Source organism: Salvia hispanica, chromosome 5 (assembly GCF_023119035.1).
Source record: "Salvia hispanica cultivar TCC Black 2014 chromosome 5, UniMelb_Shisp_WGS_1.0, whole genome shotgun sequence".
NCBI classification, from domain to species: Eukaryota; Viridiplantae; Streptophyta; class Magnoliopsida; order Lamiales; family Lamiaceae; genus Salvia; species Salvia hispanica.
The window spans coordinates 33,926,835-33,948,988 of record NC_062969.1 but is presented as its reverse complement, the minus strand read 5'-3'; the positions used below and the strand labels follow the sequence as shown (position 1 = coordinate 33,948,988).

General features: G+C 36.0%; 2 protein-coding genes across 9 annotated transcripts; one reads left to right on the top strand and one right to left on the bottom strand.

Moving 5' to 3' along the window:
* Positions 1-2,480: 2,480 nt before the first annotated feature.
* On the bottom strand, positions 2,481-9,883 carry LOC125188754 (probable inactive histone-lysine N-methyltransferase SUVR2). 8 transcript variants are annotated; one of them, XM_048085796.1, is made up of 11 exons: positions 9,762-9,877; positions 8,546-8,793; positions 8,221-8,256; positions 7,503-8,103; positions 5,403-6,188; positions 4,981-5,219; positions 4,587-4,852; positions 4,105-4,171; positions 3,947-3,997; positions 3,129-3,222; positions 2,481-2,898 (listed from the first exon to the last, which is right to left on the bottom strand). In XM_048085796.1, the coding sequence occupies exons 2-11, from the start codon at positions 8,735-8,737 to the stop codon at positions 2,885-2,887; spliced, it is 2,346 nt and encodes a 781-aa protein (XP_047941753.1). In that variant the 5' UTR covers positions 8,738-8,793; positions 9,762-9,877; the 3' UTR covers positions 2,481-2,884. The 8 variants fall into 8 exon arrangements, 6 of the variants coding, with proteins under 6 accessions (XP_047941753.1, XP_047941754.1, XP_047941752.1 ...); XM_048085797.1 differs by having other exon boundaries at positions 4,981-5,615; positions 6,057-6,188; positions 9,762-9,876; XM_048085795.1 differs by having other exon boundaries at positions 4,981-6,188; positions 8,546-8,790; positions 9,762-9,883.
* A 10,241-nt stretch (positions 9,884-20,124) lies between these two features.
* Positions 20,125-20,733, top strand: LOC125189899. Its single transcript, XM_048087122.1, has one exon. It carries the CDS (start codon positions 20,125-20,127, stop codon positions 20,731-20,733), a length of 609 nt encoding a protein of 202 aa, XP_047943079.1.
* The last annotated feature ends 1,421 nt before the right edge of the window (positions 20,734-22,154 follow it).

Below are 22,154 nucleotides of genomic sequence, written 5' to 3'. Positions count from 1 at the left end.
TGAGATTTGATGGTTAGAGATGATGTAATGGTAGATCTTTATGTGAGTGAATTATTACAGTGTAGGGAATGGTTAAATTGAGAACTCTCTTAAAATGAGAATTTAGGACAACACAAAACATATCAATTGTAAGCAATTGATATGTTTAGTTATGTTTAGTGCTGCTGATATCAACAACTAATATGATTTGTAATGTCAATTTATATCGTTTCTACTTTCAACTAATTAGTTCTCAAATTATCATTTTAATATAGTTATAGTTATAAACTGAAACACTCTTTTATACTCCCTCCCCATATAAAAATAGACAACTTTATAAATACCACGAATTTTAATTTATAATTGATAAAATAAAAAAAAAATAGAAAAATAAGATAGAGAGAGGGTCAAATATATATACAGCATGTCATTTAAAAACTTACAACAGAGTTTATTCCTAAATAAGTTGTCATGTGTTGACAATACTTTTTACTTTTTCTAAGGTTATCTCCTACGGCGCCCTTCCCGTTCGTCCGTCGGGGACGGGCGACCCGACGGGCGCCATAGTGGGCGGGAAGGGCGCCCACGCCCGTCCCGGGTGCCCCTGCGATGAGCTCGCCCCTCCCGTCGACGGGCGAGTGGGACGGGCGCCACTGTGGCGAAGGTCGCCCGTCCCAACTCGGACGTCCGACATATTATTTTTTTTTTTTTTTTTAAACTCTATAAATAGGGCTCCTCCAACGTCATTTCATTCACACCACTTGTGTTGACAAGTTTCTCTCTCTAAACCTCTTTTTTCAATTATCTGTAATGGCGAGTAGTCGTGCGGGTGGTAGTCGCGGAGGCGCTAGTGATAGTGATGGCTTTAGCGATGATGAATTGGATCTCGCTGTGCAAGCGGCGATTGATCGACGGATCCGGCAGAGGCGGCAGCAGGCGGCGGCGGCCGTGCCTCGGCCAATCCATCGCCGACGGCATGTACCCCGGGACCACATTGCTGCACATCAGCGGTTGTATGAGGACTACTTTGCTCCAGAGCCGCGTTTTGGGGATGCCTTATTCCGCCGACGTTTTCGGATGCATCGTCCTCTGTTTATGCATATCGTTGGTGCATTAGAGAGGAGGTACGAGTTTTTCAGGATCAGGGAGGATGCGGCTGGCAAACCCGGACACACGCCAATACAGAAGTTTACGGCCGCAATCAGGCAACCTGGCGTACGGAGGGCCGGCCGACATGTTCGACGAGTACCTCCACATTGGGGAATCTTAGCCGTCCGTGTGCATTGGAGTTTGCGCGGGCGTTAGAGCGATATTCGGGGATCGGTATCTTCGGACGTCCGAGGCCCGAAAGGCTGCCCGGCAAGCCTGATTAATATGCACGGGTCGGTGTACGGGTTCCCTGGGATGTTGGGCAGCATCGATTGTATGCATTGGGAGTGGAGGAAGCGCCTCGTCGCCACGGAAGGGGATACACACTTCCGGCTTCAAAGCCAAGCATCCCACGATGATCCTTGAAGCTGTAGGCTGACTACCGGCTGTGGATATGGCATGCTTCTTTTGGAGTAGCCGGGTCGAACAACGACCTCAACGTCCTCCAGTCGTCGCCCCTGTTCAACGATAGGTGCAATGGCGTTGGTCTCGCCATCAGTTTCATCGCCAACGGCAACCAGCACAACATGGGATACTATTTGGCGGATGGGATATACCCAAGCTGGCCCGTCTTTGTGAAGTCGATCAAGCATCCGGTCGGGCCAAAGAAGAGCTACTTTGCGACCCGGCAAGAGGCAGCGCGCAAGGATGTTGAGCGCGCATTTGGTGCGCTCCAGAATCGATGGGCGATGGTGAGGGGTCCGGCACGGCAGTGGTATATCCCCAACATCGGCGACATCATGTACGCGTGTATCATTCTGCACAACATGATTGTCGAAAGTGAAGGGGACGAATTGACTCAGTGGAACAGCGAAGATGACACGGGTGCCGGACCCAGCCACGGCGTGGCCACCGCGAATGTGAACATGGGTGTACCTCATGGAGAGGTTGAGCGGTTGCGCGCATTTACCGACATGCGGCAAAGAAATGCCCATATTCGACTTCAGGAGGATATCATCGAAGAGGTTTGGACGCGGAGGGGTGGACACTGATGTGGTTGTTGTTTTTTTCGCATGATGTATGTTTTTTTTTCTACTATGTAATTTTTTTTTCGAATTATGTATGTTTTTTTTTTAATGAAATATTCGTATTTCCCGTTCGTATTTTTGTCGGATGATGTCTTCCGTGAATTTAAATTTTAATTGTGAATTAATTTAATTGTGGGAAGGGCGAGTGGGAGGGGCGAGTGGGAAGGGCTAGTGATGTGGCAGTGGAATGGGAGGGGCTAGTGCTGACGTGGCATGGGAAGGGCGCGTGGGAGGGGCGAATGGGAGGGGCACCGCCGGAGACAACCTAATTAAGAATTATGTAACTTTTACTATATGCATCCGATATACATCCAAAACTTAGAATGAAGCAACAAAAAAAAGAACTTTGAATAAAGCTCATCGAGTGTGAGAAAGACACACGAGGGACAGTTACAAGGTACAAATTGAAAAGATAAGTAGAGTAGCAATGTTTAATTGCAGCAGTTGTTTTACTACGCACTCTTTCAACTAGAAACACTACATATTAGTAATAATCCAAAACATTCTTGGGTGGGCCGTTGAGTAAGTATTTGCACAAGGAAACACTAAATCAAAACAGGTATCCAAGAATGGAGATTAGATATGGCCTGCAGATAACATATCAATTCAAGGAGGGAATTTACATGAAAGAAGAAGCCAGAAAATGGCATCCACAAAGATCACTTAGCCGAGTTCAACAGGAAAAATTGCAATCAGGGTAGACTGCTACAACCACCTTGTCACATTCTTTAAGCTCTACTTCCTACACCACAAAACATTCTGGTTAGAAGCTGGTAAAAGTAAACAACACAGATACCAAATTTTAGATGATGAGTCATGCCAGCATTTTATTTAATTTATGTGAGAATACTAATGATGATAAGTTGCCAAAAATCATTTTAGAGGACACGAGATGATTTCTTTAACATCATGTATTCAAACAAACGGATCAGCAGTAAGCTGGGACAGCAAGAGATAAAATATCGTTCTTACTTGACCGCCTAATGTTGCGGCAGAACTTGCTACCACATTGACAGTGAAATGCCTTAACAGGGTGATCATGGTCGTCAAAATCAATCGCATAATCCTGAAAGTGCAACAGCCAAAACTGTAAGCTTTCCAAGTTATATTTAATGCATCAGCATACAGATAACATCTAAATCTCCAATGATGCCACAGTAGAATAAGCTCATTATACGTCAAACAAGATCACAATGGAAGCTTCCAGATAATAAGATTGCAAGTGTAAGAACTTATAAAGACCTTGAGAATTAAAAGCCTACTTTATTTGAAAGAAATTAAACATTCCATACATAACATAAAATGCTCCATTATTTGTTTAAGGCAAACAGCTCCCTTGAACAAACTTTTAGGTGAAATATGTTTCTCTTTCTTAGAAATGTTTTGTGTCTTCGAGAATACAAAAATTATCTGCCAATTAAATAGAGGGATATATCCTGTTACTTCCTACTTGACACAATCCTAATACACTGGTTCACATCCGAACTCAAATCAAGAAAACTATCACGATTTTATTGATTCGAAAGAAAAAAAGGATCTCTTAAGTAACTTCGTCTCCCTATAAAACAACAAAAATATTACTAGAAGCCTATATCCAACAATTCCATGTTAAAAAGGAGTTTAAAAGAGAGTTCAGGCATTTGGCATTTTCCAACCTTGATCGGCCATAAAATTCCCCCCAGTCATAATTTTTCCTTTATGATCTGTAGCCTTTTCACGCTATGCCTCTTTACGATGCAACAAGGAAAAATATTATGATAGAGCATGACTTATGAAATAGTTAGACTTACCCAAGTGAGTTCTTCCATAACCGTTATCTTTCTTGCAGTGAAAAGAGCAAGCTGCATTTAGCGACACATCCAATAATATTATCCAGAATTTGGTCACAAAAACTCAAAAAAGACAATAACTGGGTGAAATATATCTGAAGTATGATCCAACTACTTACACGATAGTAGTGGTGATCAGAAGTCTCCACTTTCACTGGTATCTCCACTAAATTTGAATCATAACATCTAAAATGGTAGAAAAGGGAATTGGTGTTAAGAAAATCTGCAATTAGAATCAGAAAATCAAAATATCTTGGAAGCACATAGGCAATTCGAGAAAGACTTGTTTTATCTTCAGAATGTACTCAACTTACTCGAGCACCAAAAATTGTTTGAGCAAGTAGATTTGCACCAGCACCAGCAGTGCAAGTGAAGGAAGATCAACACTCAATCATAGAGAACATAATTAGCTTCAACAACCAAAATTCCATTGGTTACAAATAGAATTTTTATGAAACCATTTATCCAGAGTAGAATCTAGCTGATACAACCCGACGACCCTACCAACCCAACGTAATAACTCAATCAAAACTCATATTTTAGAACACAAACAAAGTCATCAAATAACTGCAACACAAGTTCAGTACTGAAACAAACTTACCTGTGGTTAATAAACCTTGCAACATTTCCATAATTTGAAGCATCTAAACAAAGCGCTTCTTCATTTTTCAGCGATTCTTTCGCCCCCCAATGAGCATCCAGGACCATAGGATATGAATATTTCTCCTGTTTAGTGCTCCTCAAAATGCGACCAAAGAACTCTGAATTGGTTAAAACTTCTCCAACAAATTCACAAACAAAAGCACCTTCTGGCAGGTCCTCCAGAGTACGCAGACCCCACCCTTTTCCTTCCGGGGTCATGAACACCTGATCATACCCGGCAAGGAAAACACACGGAGAATATTATGTAATCATAGGGAAAGGACGTGGACACTGATACAAAGAATTGCCAGAGTTGGGATACAAATTTGCTGCAGCCAACAGTAAACTGTTACCTGTATATTGCGAGTTATTCCTCTCTGCACCACACGGTTGCCACATTGTTTATTGCAGCCACATCTCAACCAACATTCTTTGATGAACTTCCTCACCAGATGACCTTTGCACGGTTCAGGAGTATCATCACTCTTTGATCTTTCCAGAGGACATTCCTTACAGAAAAACTGGTTTTGTTTCTTCAGATCACGTTTCATGGAAATACACTCTTTAAGAAGTCCATCCTTAACCAGACCATCTGTAGCATATGCAAACTCACCTCTAACTAAATGTGCACATGCACAAGGTGCAGAAGATGACAAGCAATTGCCAGAGCAAGCAGAACAACTGCTATCTCCAATATGGGACAAGGAGAAATTCACAGAAGCACTTTGGAAAACAACATTTTCACGTATGTAGTAGAAGGATGGCAGAGACTCACTATTTACTTCATTCACCAGTGAAATTATAACTTTTTCCTGTCCCTTTGCTATGTCAAAAAGATCATGCAGTGGCTTGATTATTTCAGGAGTTACTGAGTGATCAGCAACCACCGAGCTCAGACCATTTGTTTCTTCTACATGACGCTCTTTGTTCTCAGTATGGGTTGCATGGCCATCCCCACCATTCATCTCCTCCAGATGAGAGCCATCATCTGTGCCATTGCAAGAAATAACCGGTTGTATTTCAGATAAAGGTAAATTGCTATTAGACTGGGGATCATTTGCTCCAGTTAATGAATTTAACCGCAGTGCACCAGCACCAAGATCATCTGTAGCAGATGATTTACTCGGTAAGTGAGTTGGATGCATGTCTATGGTTGAAGGGCCCACACTATTCTGATCTGATCTTAAATTTAGAAAGCACTGACAAACTTCTTTTAAAATATTCATCACAGAAAAGCTTGGGCCCAAAGTTTTGTGTGATCTGAGACATTTATCATCCACCAGTTGTAGTACTGTTTCAAGACTAGGCATATCGGAATCAGGCCTCACAAGAGGCAAGTTGCAGCTCAAGGAAATTTTCACCTCCCCAAGAGGCGAGGAAGCAATCTCTAGGTTAGAAGCAAACTGACTTGATGCCAGTTCAAGCTCACCATTTGTTATAGCTTCAGCAGCTCTCTTGTTTCTTTCTTTTCCATTTACGGATGGTGAAGCTGAGGGTTCAAAACAAGACAGTTCTCTAACTGAACCATTCTGATCAGATGAATCTCTTTTAATAGATGGCTCTGCAAATTATTCGCAGAGGTACTGATGGTGAGTATTAAACTACAGCTTCTACAGAAGTTTCTTACAGAGTGTCGAACAGTAAGCAACATACAACAAAATCATCAATAGGTCATTATGTTCCTTGTAGGGAAGGTTACTGAACATTCATTGGTTATCTTATCTCAAATAAATTCTAGTCTAGGACCTATAAAATATACTTAGAGCTACACAACAACCACATTCCTTTACATTTAGCACACAAAAGGAAATATCAGAATCTAGAAAGTAATGTACCATAATCAACCAAGGCTCCCTTGCAACCAAAACTATGACCCTAATACAACAATGTTACAGATAAAAACTAAAATAAAATATGAAATGCAACAAATAAAAATGACAAAAACATAATATCTGAAACCTTAGAACAACAATTAAAACATAAAGTCATAAACTATTACATATTATGTGTAATAATTGAAGCTTAGGACAATAACTAAAATGAAAAGCCATACATCGATACATATTATGTCTAAATTCAAATCCTCATCAGCCACAGCATAGTCATCCTCGACAAGTCGACATATCAAAGTCTTACTGGTACAGAAATTTTGTTTTACTGCATTATATTCTTTTACTGGTTCATATTGTTTTATAGCAACCAGCATTATATTTTTTTACTGCATCATATTCTTTTGTTTGAGGTTATTGTTGCGGAAAATTTTTATAACAAATTAGACTTTGAAGTTACAGAAACTATTCACTATAAATATAAGTTATAAAAATGTATTACTACAATTTACAACAAAATAGCAAACATAATTAATACTACTAGTTAGTGAGTTACTGAGCAGCAGGGATAGGGTTTGACTTTTGAGAGGGAGATAGATGTAGGTTTTCAGGTTTTGCTGTTTTGGAGGCTGATTTGAGATTTTAGAGACTAAAAACCCTATTTTAAATTGGGGAAGGGATTTGGTTGCAGGTTAATGGGCTCAAAATGACAAAACGACCGCCATGGTGCAGCCATAAAAATCTGCCACAAATCGTTGTGGCAATGGTGTTTTTACAAACACCACCACAGAAAAGCACCATGGCAGATAATTGAATAACACTGAAGTCTGAAAACTAAGCATTTTTGGGGCTCATAGGAGTAGATTTTCACGATCCAAGGGAGTCAATCAGCACAATGCATGGAGTAACGAGGAAGGCAATCAGCGAAGACTAGAACAGTAATTGTGATACTAATGGCAGTGTAAAAGTAAAATATAAAGCAATATAAAAAAAAGCAATATCTGAAACCGTATTATTTAGCACTCAGCCCCATAGGAAATTCCAACCTGGACCAATGATAGCAACAGGAAGCACGAGTTGTGGCATGTCATCTGTAACAGGCTCTTCTTTAGGAATAATTAAAGCAAAATTTGAAGCACGCTTCTTTTTGGGAGCCGGAACACAACCACGCACGACTTTCCACTCCTTATGAGTAGCCTGGGGAGAACCTTGTGGAAACAAAATCTTATCCCCAGATGATGTTTGAGGACAGATGGATTGCTTTCCTCTGTCTCTGAGCTTCATAGCATGAGAAGGACTTGTGGCGCTATTGGGCTGGCAGGGGTCACATACCTCATGGACAACCAATGATTCAGAATAAGCAGGCTGCTTTCCTTTTACTTTACCGAGTAACTGAGGATCAGTCCTTCTCCTGTTTTCAGCACTGGGCTGAGGTGACAAAACCAAGCCTTGAGATGCATTTACCTCTGGTGAGCGTATATTAGGTGGTTCAGTTGGTTCATCTTTAGGAATGATCAGGGGCATCGTGGGACCACTATCAGTAGCTGCAGCAGAGGAGGTGCTTTGACCATCTTGGTATCTAAGTCGTGCCCTTTTTAAAGGCTGTGTCGACTCTTCAGCTGCCTGTGCTTGTTGCTCCAACCTTTCCTATTTTGGAAAATCAAGCCATATAGAATCACAAGATCGAGGAAATTAAAATGAATGAAAAATATCACTTGAAAATTGAACTTTAAGGGATAGCATAGTGTAAAAAGGATAACCTACTTCAGCATTCGTTTTCTTCTTTGAACACTCAGATGCCTGAAAGATGAGTACAAAATATAAGCACATTTGAATCTCTTGTATAATTAGATTGCTTTAGTTACTAGCAGAGTAATTGTAAAGGAACAGAAGCTTTTGTTGAGATTGGAATATAAGCAATTCTATTAAAAGATAACATACTTCCCTGTCCACTATCTTTCAATGAATGCTTGTTTGCTTGAGTGAGAGAATAAGCATCAGCAAGTCATGTGAAGTAAGCTATTGACTAAAAAAAAAAATAAGATACGGAAACAGAACTTCAACAGAAGACATAGCATATATCACTTACTTCGGCTTCTTGTCCCTCAAATATAGCATCAGCAAGTGCCCTATAATTCTCCTCTTCAATAAGTTCCCAGTTTTTGTCATACAATTTTAGCAAATTCTTCAAAACCGGTTTCACCATAGCTTCAGAGATTCCAATGTCCTTCATAGCACGAAAGGCATTGGCAACCCTAGCTTTTGTCTGCTTGCTGCTCATCTCAGCAGTTTTTTATGAAGCAGGCTCATAAACTTTCAATACACCAGTAAGCTCTTCTAGCAAGCACATTAAAAAGTATAGATAAGAAGAAAACACATAATTGTAAACTAATTAGTACTTAGTGTGATAAAAACATCACTTTGAACCAGCAATTTTCATTCAATTCTAGGTTAAACTTTACGTAAATAACAACGAGCTAGATGAAGTGCTTTTACAAATCAAACTATCATACAACCACAGAAATATCCAAGCAGACGAGCCAAATAATATCCACAAAATCATTAGAGATGGTACACCACATTCATAGAAGTGGCAGAAACAGTAGCAAGAGACAAATCAAAGTTTGAGAGTAATCCTAAGCCCCTAAACTTACTGAAGAACATGAAGCAAGCAATGCATTTTGTTTTCTATGTATCTTTTAATACAACACTACAAACTACCAACAGACAAATTTTTGGAGCCATATGTTCTATACATGCAACACAAGATAAGCATGCAAATGGAAGACAAGAGAGATGTAAGGAGAGCATGTTAATCGACTTATCGACATATACTAAGAATGCAAACAGAGCATGTTAAATCAGATAAATACTGATAAAAGCTTCACCAGATGATAGTAATACTGATAAATCAGATAAATCACTCCACCTTCCGCAATGAAGGATAGCAATACTAAAACGTAGTCAAAACAATAAAGGCGTGTGGAAATTGAGAATTTCTCAACACGCGCAAAAAGACGGTGCATAAACCCATAAACCCTAAATTTATCCACACAAAATAAACGGAAATTAAAAATAAATTAACGACTGAAGCAAAAAAAGTTGTTGCCAGGAAATGTACACACAATATGCGAGAGAAAATCTTTACAGCTTAAATTAAAGAATCGTGGACGAAATAATCAGTATGCATTCAAAGAAATTTTGGGTGCTTTTATCAAAAATAAAAATGAAACGAGAATTGTTAAAGAGAGTAGCCACGAGTTGCAGTGAATCACTTAAGCCGAATTCTTCTTGCCGTCACTTACAATTCAGATACAACGACGACTGTTGAGTGCGAGTTTGAGAGGGAAAAAATGCAGTAGATACAGTGTTTGCTGGTAGTAAAAGAGAAAATAGTCAATATTCGATTTTGGGATACTGGATTTACTTTCACCTTTACTGGCATTAACACAGCTATTAGAATCACCTACGACACTTCTCCCGGAGAGGATCACGAATCCATCTCCTAATACACCACTCACAAACATAAGTGATAAACCCCACCATCATTTATTATGTTTGTGAGTGTGTATTAGGAGATGAATCATATTTTGCCGTAGGTGATCCTTACCGCCTCCACACCGATAACAAAATAAAATAATGTTATAAACACGAGCAATTAAAATAAGTGATAGTGAATCCATTTTATTTTGTTATGAGTATGGAGCAGGAATGGATTAAGATTAGTGGAGTAGGTGATCCTTGCTATTAGGATCACTTATGTAATTTCCTAGTCCATCTACTACTATATATACACACAAACAGGAGTGCGGTAAGGATCACTAGGAATGGATTAGGATTAGTGGAGTAGGTGATCTTTACCGACATGTGACATGAGTGATGTACTCTCTCCGTTACATAGTAATGAAGGCGTTTCTTTCCGGCACGGAGATTAAGAAAAATTGTGTTTGGTGAGTTAAGTAAAGGAAGAATAAAGTGAGAAATGAATAAAAGTAGAGAGATGAAAAGAGAAAAAAGTAAGAGAGAGTAAAGTAGGTGCGGAAAAATGTGTAGTTTTACTAAAAAGAGAAATAACCCTATTACTATGGAACGTACCAAAATGACAAAATGACTCTATTATTATGAAACGGGGGGAGTATATACTTGGATCACCTATGTAATTTCCTACTCCATCTACTACTATATACTCCATCTCCATCACTCATGTTTGTGTGCAGTAGCGGACGCAGAAATAAATTTTAGTAGGGGCTTTACTAAAAATTTTTATTGTTAACAAAATATACATATTTCCTCCGTTCGTGAAATATTGTTCATTTTTGTCATTTTGGTCCGTCTTTATTGTCCACTTTTTTTTTATCTATTTTTATTGAGTCCACTTTCAACTAAATCATTACACTCATATTAATCGTAAAACTAATATGTAAATGTGGGATCACATTCCATTAACTTTTTTCACTCACTTTTCTTCACATTTCTTAAAATTCGCCCAAAGATATGAAAAACATTTCACGGAGGGAGGGAGTATATATATAAAATATACTTCATCCATCCTAAAAAAAAATTAGTTTTACTATTTTGGCCGTCCCCCAAAATTAGAGTATAAATATGAAGTTTTTATATTACTACGACTAATAATGTGGATTCCACAATCCACTACTATTATTTCTACTGTTTTTTTTCCCCTCCCTTGTTTTTTTTCACCTCTCTTATTTTCTAATTGCATATCAAAACTCTTGTCATTTATAAGTTTATATATATTTTTAGAATAAAAGAAATATATAATAATTATTATTATAAAAATACATACATATATTTTACATAAAACTAATCCTAACACAAATTTAACTATTTTGAGAAACCCTTTTCAGTTTTCAATAGTCATTTGAATAAAAAATGGTAGTGTCAGTTTAGGATATAATTTTACAAGTGTTACTACTGGATGGATGATAACTATAATTTAGTGGCACTTTTTAAATTATTTTAAATCTAAAAAAGTGCCACAGCCACGTATTTAATGAATAATTAGACAATTGACATTTCAACTCTATTATTCATTTAAGTTTAACAGTTTTTTTTTTTTTTTTTAAGTTTAACCGTTTATCTTCTCCTTCTTTCCAATTCTACAGAGCGGGCATTGCTGAAATGTAGGTAGTTTTTTCTATGAATTTAATTTTCAGCCCCTCCCTTCTATTAAATCTCCAACAATTAGCCTTCAAAGACATCAATTTAGTGAGAGCTGAAGATACTTTTCAAAAAAAATTGAAATTTTTTACAATAGAAATATATTAAAAAGAAAAGTTTGGGAAGGGCTTAAGTACCTCTCCTCTTGAACGTGTGTCCGCATATGTTTGTGTGTATATAGTAGTAGATGAAGTAGGAAATGACATAGGTGATCCTCATTGTTAAAATAGGGAGTGTATAAAATGCAACATTTTCCATCAATCGCACTTAAACTTTTTAATATTGAACCATTAAATCTATTTTGGTGTTATAATATTTATTTTTTCCAATTAAGAGCATTCGCAGCGATGTTCGGTCAAACTAAATGTCTTGTCCCCTCGGGATGAGTCGCGATCAAGTCGCCTTTGCACATGGCTCGACGCAAAGAGCATCGCAGTGCGGAGATCACGGCTCGGTATGCGAGTGGGCGTCGTTTTGAACTTTGAATTTTTATTTTTTTTAAATTTGAAAAAAAATAAAAGAAAATTCCAAAATTCGAAAAAAAATCACACTTCCCCAAATATTACCGTCTATAACCGTTTCCCATTTTTTTTTTTCTTTTTATTTTTTTCCTCCAATTTATCCCAAAATCATCTTTCAATACATAACTCTCCCAAAAATAATTCACACCAAACTCTCTCTCTATATATATATAAATTTTCTCTACACTTTTCATAACTTATTGTGCAAAATATGTAGGACAAACAACTAGCACCCATGGTGCTGGTGGAGCACGCCAACGCAGACCAGGGCAGGATTACCCGACATCGGGTACTTGATGCACTATTTTTTAGCACTATAAATACATGCAAGTATACATAGTAGGAATAGTATAGCTAAAGGTTAGTACTGTGATATCGAACACGGGGAATATAATTGCAACTGGCTATTATGTACTAAGCGTCAAATACTATCTAGAGAAACAAGAGAAGTTTTGGTTTTTTAAAGTAAAAACAATTAAAAGCAATCAAACAACTAAATGCAATTAAATCACAAAGAAAAAATATGAGAGATAAGAGAATTCCATGGATGTGCGTTCCCAGTTATGGTTATACAAATTCCAACTACAATACCCTAGCACAGTTTATACTTTGAAAGGACGAGTCACCTAGCTTATGCTCATGCAATGCAAACGTTGATTACAAGATTAGGGTTGTCCATCCTAACACGTAACTCCATAAAGCTCCTAAGACCCTTGAAAAGTCATCACTCTCAATTAACAGTGTCGTTTTAAGGGAAACTAACTGTAGCGTCTACTATGTGGATCTAACTCGCTAGAACTCTCTCACAGTTATGAAGCAAGTTATATTAAATCATGCAAGACTGTGTCACTCAATCATGCAGCATCAGAACCACTTAGGGAAGAAACAAAGTAAAAACAAAACGGATATTAAATAGAAAAAGGATTGTATAACCAAAGTCGTTACTAACACATACCTAGAATCCTATGAGTTTAGTTACACATAATGGAATAAGCTAAACACATAGATTGAAGGGAAGACAATTTGAACATAAAACTAAAGTAAATAAAACTCGTAGGTTGAATCCTTGTCGTTCTTGATGTTCTTGAAATCCTTCTCCAACCCCTTGCACAATGAAGAACTCTCAAATTTATGCTATGGAAGTAATTGGCAAAAAGATGATGAAGAATTAGGGTTGGAGGAGGAGCTATGAAAGCTACCCTTTTTGGGGCTATGGAAGGGTTGAATTCTATGAATGAGGTTATGGGGTATATATAGACTTGAGAATGATTTAAATTTGGTAATAAGTTTCCTCCAAGCATTAGGAAAGATGTAATTTTCGTTCCCCATAGTAGAAGGAAAAGATTTGGCTTTACAAGGTAATATCTTATTTCCTTCTTCAAATTTCCGCCTAGACTGCAGCTGGCAGCTTTGCGCGACTTTGGTAGAACGGCCATAACTCTCTCCATAGAACTCTGATTGATGTGATTCTTGTACCATCTTGAAGCTATTTTCAAGACGAAGAGAATGGTATGTATAACGCCCTGATCGGACTTCAGGATCTCCGGAAAATTGAGTTTGAAGACAGTTGTCGCGCACCGCGTTTTTGTGGCGGGCCGCCGCACCTTGGCCGGCGGTCGCCGCGCGTAGTCCAGAAGCTTCTGACTCTTTGTGGCAGTCGCCACGCACTTCCCGGAGGTCGCCGGGCGTGTCTTTGTCTCTGTTAAGCGCCGGCGGTCGCTGGAAGTGTTGCAGCGGTCATCGGACGCCACCTGAAGCTCTCCAGATTTCCTACTTCGCGTTTTAACTCCCTTTTTAAGTTCAAATATGCACATTTCTCACAAAACATGTCAAAATACCAAAATAGATAAAATATGCAAATAATGGACATGTAATGCAACTTTGACATTAAAAATGGACCAAATAATGGCCTAAAAACAGTGCAAAATTCGAGCGTATCAGCCTAAGGATCTGCGATGGCCAACATGTCTGGATCCTCCAACTGCGTTTTTCTACCAACCTTATCCAGTAGACATGCAGCACATCGGCGCACCATTTGAGTAGACGGCGAACCCGACTTAGTCGATGTCCTAACTTCCAAAAGGAAACTTAACCGGACGACGTTCCCGCGTTCAATGTCTGCAATCCATACTATCCGGCCGAGACGGATAAATTATTCGAGGCATGGGTTGCCACTTTGGAAGATTCGGTCATAGAACCAACTAAACCCAGAAGAAGTTTTGAGAACGGTCACCAACCAAATCGGGAAGAAGTTTTGGGAACGGGTCACCAACCTCTACAATGTTAAGCGGCCGAGTTGTTGATAGTAATATAAAGATTCTTCGCTTGCATTTCACACGAGCAAGCAAAGATATCCAAAAGTTTAGCAGTCTATTCAACAATGAAATGAGGCAGACTAACAACAGATCGAGCGACGTTTTGGAGGCGACCATGCTTCTCTTCCTAAATGACACCCATAAAGTCTGCAAGCGTATTTGTTTGGTTAGTCATATGGATAAGTAGGTGGGTGGAACTAGATCCTACTCAGGCTCCATCTACAAAATGATCGAGGTCGCACGCCGATCTCGACGAGATCGAGATCGCAAGCCAGCTTGTTGGAGCTGATATGGATGGTTCCAATGCCAATATGAGTGGTTACGGAACTAGTTGGCGACTTTGTCCACTTGGGACGAAGGTCGCGGCGACCATGCTTCTCTACCCCCTTCCCCACCTCCTAATCAAACTATTTTATTCAGATATTTGAACCTGGCACTCAACACTGACACTTAGGGGTGAACATTCAAGTTTTGATTCATTTTTTTTTTCAAAATATAACCGAATCCAAAAAATAAAAACCTAGACTTAACCGAACAAATCGAAATTATATGAAAAAACTAAAATCGAAAATCGAAAAAAAAACATATAAAGTTACAACTTAAAAAGTACAAACCATAAACCTGACATGATTATATCTATGATCCATCAACCAACAAAAACAAATATTCAATCCACATTCCGCAATAACATTACTCGTTCGGTCTTCTAGTTGGGTTTTGGTCAGATTTATTTCTTGGCTTCATTATATTAGGTGTGGCCCACATTATGAAGATTGTAGTCTAGTGTTTAGTAAGTCAGTTTTGGGTTCTGTGTTGGTCCAAATAAATTAATTTTCTGTAACTCATTTTCGTTGATCTGCCGAAACTATCCCCGAAAGTGTGGTATCCCCAAAGTGTGACTGCCCTTCTTCTATCTAGAATCATCGTCAGGATTTCGCCACCGCGCGACGTTCGTCAGTACAGCCTGTCGGCGGCCTCCGTCAGTAAGCTCGCTGTCCAGACCCGATGTCATTGCTGCTCGATTTCGGCGCCGGTCGACTCTGAGTTGACATGTCTGAGTCACCGGTCTAATGCGGTTGTGGTTCGTGTTTCACCTCCAACAGAGTCGTCGAGCAGGGCTGCTATTCGGTGGTCCCTTCATATGTTGCGTTCAGCTTCCCTCCTTCAAATTGAGTACATACTAAGGAGATGTATCCCTAGGACCCTCCAATTGATATGCTAGAAGTAGCACTCACGCCTGGTTCAAGTGAGAAGAGGCATCACCACCCACCCAGTTTTCACCTTGACGATCTTTCTCTAAGATGGTATGCATATGACTTTGTGGACCGCGTTGCTTGTTCTTGCTGTTGTTTTTGCCTGAATTGAATTGTACGCCTTTGATCGAACAATTGATTGACTTCCGCAATTGACTGACTTTTGTAACTGCGGTCCATGAGAATTCTCGAGCGTCACCGTATCGTAGTATTGAAGAAATTCTTGAAGACGTCCAAAAGATAAACAAGGTAATGACACCTATAATCTTGTGTAGACATCAATGCATAAAAAATTATAGTTTTAAATACCTTGTTCTATCTTTTGGACGTTTTCAATAATTTCTTCAACACTAAATTTGGAAGACTTGCGAAGCTAATTTTGACCACAAACAAGATACTCGGCAACTTTAGGACTTAAAGGGCTACTAAATGGATCGAGTACTCGGGCTCCGGTGCTAAAAGATGACTCAAATGCTATAGTGAAGATAGATACCGCTAGAATATCACGGGCAACTTGGCAGAGTACATAATATTTATATTTACTTCCTCTTTCCCACAATAATATACATTTTCTTTTTCCTTTTTAGTCCGTCCCACAAGAATATGCACTTTCTAATTTTGGAAAGTCTTTTTTCTCTCTAATGAGGTGTGACCTATTCTCCACTAACAATACTTTAATTACTTTTTCTCTCTACCTTTCTCTTACTTTACCAATTTTACATTAAAACTCATGCCGAATCCAAAGTGCATATTCTTTGGGAATGAGGGAGTATTATTTTTCCACCAATCCAAAATGTCAAATTTTGGCCTACCAGTCTCAATATCCTCCTTAAGATATTTCTATACATCATTGATATCATTTATGCCTTTGGTTAAAACTCTCATACAAGGACCCAACCATTTTCATTTCATTCTTCAATACATCGTTATCATTACGTGTAACATTTGACAAAGCTTCAACTTCATTTTCAAATGAGTTAGTCTCACCGTACATATGTGCCAATAAAAGTTTCACCAACTTCAACCTAGGATCAGTCACAACAGTCATGAAAATGAGCTTATTCATCTTCCTAGGATCCCTCCAATATTTTTGTCAATTTTTTCTTTCATCTTCTTTGTCATGATACTCAATTCAAAATCATCACTTTCTATAAAAGCTATCAACAATGCTTGCACTTTGTAAATCTCATAGGCCATGTTTGGTTGCCAGGATTCTGTCTAGGAAAGTAATCTGATTCCTTAAATTTTAAATTCTTATGTTTGTTTCGGTTTTTAATCAAACTGGGAAAGTAATCATAATCCGAGAACAAGGAAAGTTAGTACAACTTTCCAGGATTCTGAATCCTAACTTTTCTTAGGTATTCTTTTTTCCAGTTTTAGGATTCTTACATTTTAAAGCAATATAGTGTAGTTTTATTATTATTGTTATTATTATTATTATTATTATTATTATTAATTTCAATATTTTAAAAATAATTTAAAATTATAAATCATAGTACTTAATTTCACAATAATAAATAACTATTATTAAAATTATCATAATTATAACTATATTTTATATTAATTCATAATAGTAATTAATAATTAATAAATAAAATATAATTATATAATATAAATTGTATAATAAATAATAATTATTATATTTTATAAATTAATAATTAATCAATAAATTCATAGTGCAATTTTAATTTATAAAATTTATTCAATTATAATATCCATAAATTTATAATTATAATATAATAATTATTATATTTATTTTTATAATAAATGAGTATAATACTGCATGTAACTATAATTATAATTATATTATTATATATTATGATGGATACTCCATGTTTAAACTATCCATCATAATAATAAGTATAATAATATAATAATTATTATTTATAATTAATAATTTATTAAAAAATTTATAATATTATTCTTTTTTATAAATAAAATAATAATAAGTATATTTTTAGTTTGGTGTTTAGATTAAATATAAATTTAAAATCTTGATATTTTCCAAACACAGGAAAGTAAAGTTACTAGGAATCATATTCCCGGGATTCATTTTCCCAGGAATCATTTTCCTTGCCAACTTTACTTTCCCACCAACCAAACATGGCCATAAAGAAATAAATTAGATGTGACATATAAAGATCTATAAATCTTATTAGCTGCCTCATAAAAAATCTTCAAGAAATTCAATATTAATTTTTCTTTCCTCCAATCTTCCTTTTTTGGCACCCCATGAACTTTATCCTCATCTACATCCTCATCATCATGTTCAACCCTAATTAGGGTTTTGGTCGCATCGTCTCGTTCTTCCTTTTCGTGTTTTCGTTTCTTAACGAACAAGTTATTTATAATTGTGGTTTAAAATCCTAAACCTAGAATAAATTCTATAACTTGCGGTAAATTAGAATGAATTATTTGTTTAATCAAGATTCTAATTTAAAGAGATTATGTTGCCTTCTTTAAAAATTGCCAATTGGAATAATTAGTTCAAATGAATTGATTTAATTTGTTAATTAGTTTATTTTGATGGATTCTTTCCATCTAGATAATATCATAATAATTAACATAAGGAAATTCAATATTTGATTGATCTAATTTTTGGCATTTCCATAATCGGATAATCGGTTAGAATTTTAAAGGATATTCTCTTAGCATGCATTCATGTTTTATTTTAAGGTTTGTTTGAAATTTTCTTTATGTTAATTGGTGTGTTATGGAATTATTTCCTAGAAATATACCTAAGGAAAAGACATAAGTTTTCAATTGTTCTATAAACCTTAAAATTTCGAAATTACATGTATAATAATTGGATGGATTTTAATTGGAATCTAATTCCTAGTTTGAATTTTGTCTTTAATATGATGTAGGTGAATTTTATTTCATCTAGATAACATCGGTTTAATTAAAGAAGTGAAAAATTCATTTGGCATTAACATGCTACTTAAATCCTAAATTATTAAAGTTTTAAATGATTAATTGGATTTTAATTGGAATTCAATTCCTAGTTTAAAATTTGAATTGTATCTTTAATTTTGATGAAGATGATTTTGTTTCATCTAGATAACATCGAATTGTTTTAAAGATGTAAGAAATTCATAGAGCATTAATTTTGCTATTAAAATCCTTAATTATTTATTTAAGTTGAATTTTGTCTTTAATCTTGATAAAAGTGAATTTTATTTCATCTAGAAAACGTCAATATGAATTAAAGATGTAATAAGATTTTTCTTGTCATGTGATTTTATGAAAGCTATGAGAATTTTAATTCTCGAATTTAATTGGTGTGTTTTAAATGGATTTTGTCTTGATTGGATAAATGCGGATTTATATATCAAAGTGGGCATTTTAAATTGAGACTTAGCTAATCTTTTATGATATACACCTAGACATTAATTTTAGGATAATGATGAATTAATTCTATCTAAGTAAATCCTAATAGTATTAAAAGGTAATTCTAATAATCAAGATACGTTATTTTAACTAATAATGTATGATTGTTGAAGATTGGACTTAATGTCTAGATAATCTTGTTTATGTGAAGATAGAATTTTAATTCTATCTATTTATTTTAGATGCTTAATTAAATGATCAAGTTTCGTCATTATGGTTATGTGAACCTTGTGTAAATGTGTTTACATGTTTTATTGATGAATGATGGATATTTAATTTGAGTTATGATTTTATTTGTTAAAATCTAGTTTAACTCGTGCATCGCCTATGTACTTATTGCCTTGCATGCATAGCTAGTATATGTTTAATTATTCTTTGAATGTGGACACCTGTCTTATCTGCTTGAGTGATAATTAAACTATTAAAACCACCAACAAGAAAATATGAAGCGATAATTACAACACGTTTGTATATGGCCTCCATAAAATTGGTCTTAGTACGAAGTAGTGACCGGCCTGTCTTTACGGGATGAACATTACCAGTTCGTAAGTTTAGACTTCTCTAGATAAAGGTTATTAAAATCGTAAAATTAGTTTTTCAGTAATATCGCGACTGGTCTTTACCGGAGCAATATTGCTGCGAAATTATAAGGATTGTATTTTAATAATGCTTAGAGGGAGCTATAGGAGGAGGTTCTTGTCCGGTTCGACCTTTCTTTAGAGGAGTTCACGCACAAGTAAAGAATCCTTAGTGCTTAATTTCGTGGTTATACGCTTTAGCAGTGTTAGTCAGTCATGCCATTCTTATGGTCTCTGGAATATCTGTCGACATTGTGGCCAGTAAAAATAATGGATTTCTTGCATGAATATGACACGGCTTCCTAGTAGAAGAACGTTTGTGCTTGATTTTTGTGGATGTAAAATTGATGAATTGTTTTGTGGTTATTTGCAATTCCTTGAAACTTTACATGTTTATATTATTGGTGTTTGTTCTCAGCTTGAACGAAAGATGATTGATACTTGGGATATTTACTATGCCATACTTAGTTCGAGGAAGCGTGACTCTGAATTGTTTAAGGAATGGAAAAGTAAGCTTGATGTTGATCGTTTGATCAATGACTTGAGATTGATTCTCAGCAAGAATCGTCCGCCCACATACCATCTACAAGGAGAGGACAAGGAGTTTCGTGATCAGTGGCATACTGCGGAATGTCATCTCAAGGGCTTCGTTTTAGCCAATGTTGGCAATGCCCTTGAGAGGTTTGACAAACCCAAAAGGCCGTTGGTCAACAAGCCCACGTGGTTTGAAGAAAAGTCCTCTAAGGCAAGAGCTGGTATCGCTGTGAAGCATTTAAGGCATGATGTATTTGAAGAGGGCCAAGACGTGGGGGTATATGCCCTAGTCATGCTTGGCTACTTCAATGAACTTCACTTGTCGGGGGGGAAAGTTGACCCAGAAACCCAACAGATAATGATCCTTGATGGGCTTCCAGATAGCTTTAATGAAGTCAGAAATGAAATTTTGTTTAGCGACAAAAAGTTTTCGTTTTTGGAGCTTTATAACAAGCTTGTGATTGCTCAAACAAAGATGAAAAGAAGGGGTGGACTTTTGAGATGACCATGTTCAAGTCAGAAGAGTTTATTTTTGCTTTTATGTTTACATTGTTGAATTTTAAGAGTTTTTGATATTGTTTGGTTTTGATATCATATGGATTATTGATGTGGAAATTTATTTCTAGTTTATCAATTATGTTTTTGGATTATCAATTCATTTTATAATGTTTTCATTATTAGATAAATGAAGTTTTGATCATCCAATTATTTATGACATCAAATGTAACATGGTTAATATCAAAATTGTTTACTTGTGATTAAAATTGTTGATTCAATTATTATGAAGTTTTCTTCTAGAAATATTGATTATTAAGTTTCTTTAATCCTTAAGTCTTTTGAACCATTATTTTGTTGATGAGTCAATAGAACATTAATGTTCGACATGGATTCAATACAAAATAAAATGATCTTATGATCGCGTTTGTTCAAATAAAGGTGTAAGAAAAATAATCACAATGATTGATTACAAGACAAGTAAAATAAATTCAACTAGAAACAAGATAAGTATTTGTTATAAATACTAGAAGTTCTTGTATAGTAAATATAGTATGCACATTAAATTTGTTTTAATGTTCCAAGCCTAGAGTTGACTATTTGATTAGTTATTGTTTTATTTATTTTGTTGTGAAAGTGATAATTAAAATAGTGGGAGCTTTTTCTTAATGAATAATTAAATTCTAAGTGTTTAATAAGAGCGTCATGACTCGTTTTATTAAACTAGAGTGAATTTAACTCCAGACACTGTTTAAATTGTTTTAATAGCCTTAAAGAATATTGAGACTGGTATTTTTCTACTTTTAAAAGTGAGAGCTAAATTTTGTCTCATAGAATATTCATAAATGGAATTAAGGTAATGTTTGATAGAGTTAAAAGGGTTCACACCCTAGAATGAAAGAAGTGATGAATTGCACACTTTCTAAGACTCTAATAACATTAAAAGACATTTCCAAGTTAGCTATTAAAATTAGAATTGCTTTTGGATTTCCAAAGAAAGTATTTCTAAAGATCACAACAAATGGTTAAATAAATGAACTCTTGGAATTTATGACTATAAAACAAAGAATGCAATCATTCGGTTTTATTTTGTCATAAGGACTAATTTCCAATTAGTCATTGTGATGAGGTAATTATGTTCATACATAAATTTACATCACAAATTATATAGCAAGGATAATACCAAGTTAGGTTGGTATTATATAATTAAAGTTTTGGGAATCATATTCGACATGATTAAAACTTTATATATTGCTATAAGTATTCTACTTTAATTAGTAGAAATTCAGAAGGATCAAAATAATGGATTTTGATAGAGGAATATGTATAAGTGCACTTGAGAAAGGCACATAAAATTATTCCACTGGATCAAAGGGCCTAGAAATATTTTGATCAAATAATCGTGCTCCTTAGCAAGAATTAAGGTTATAA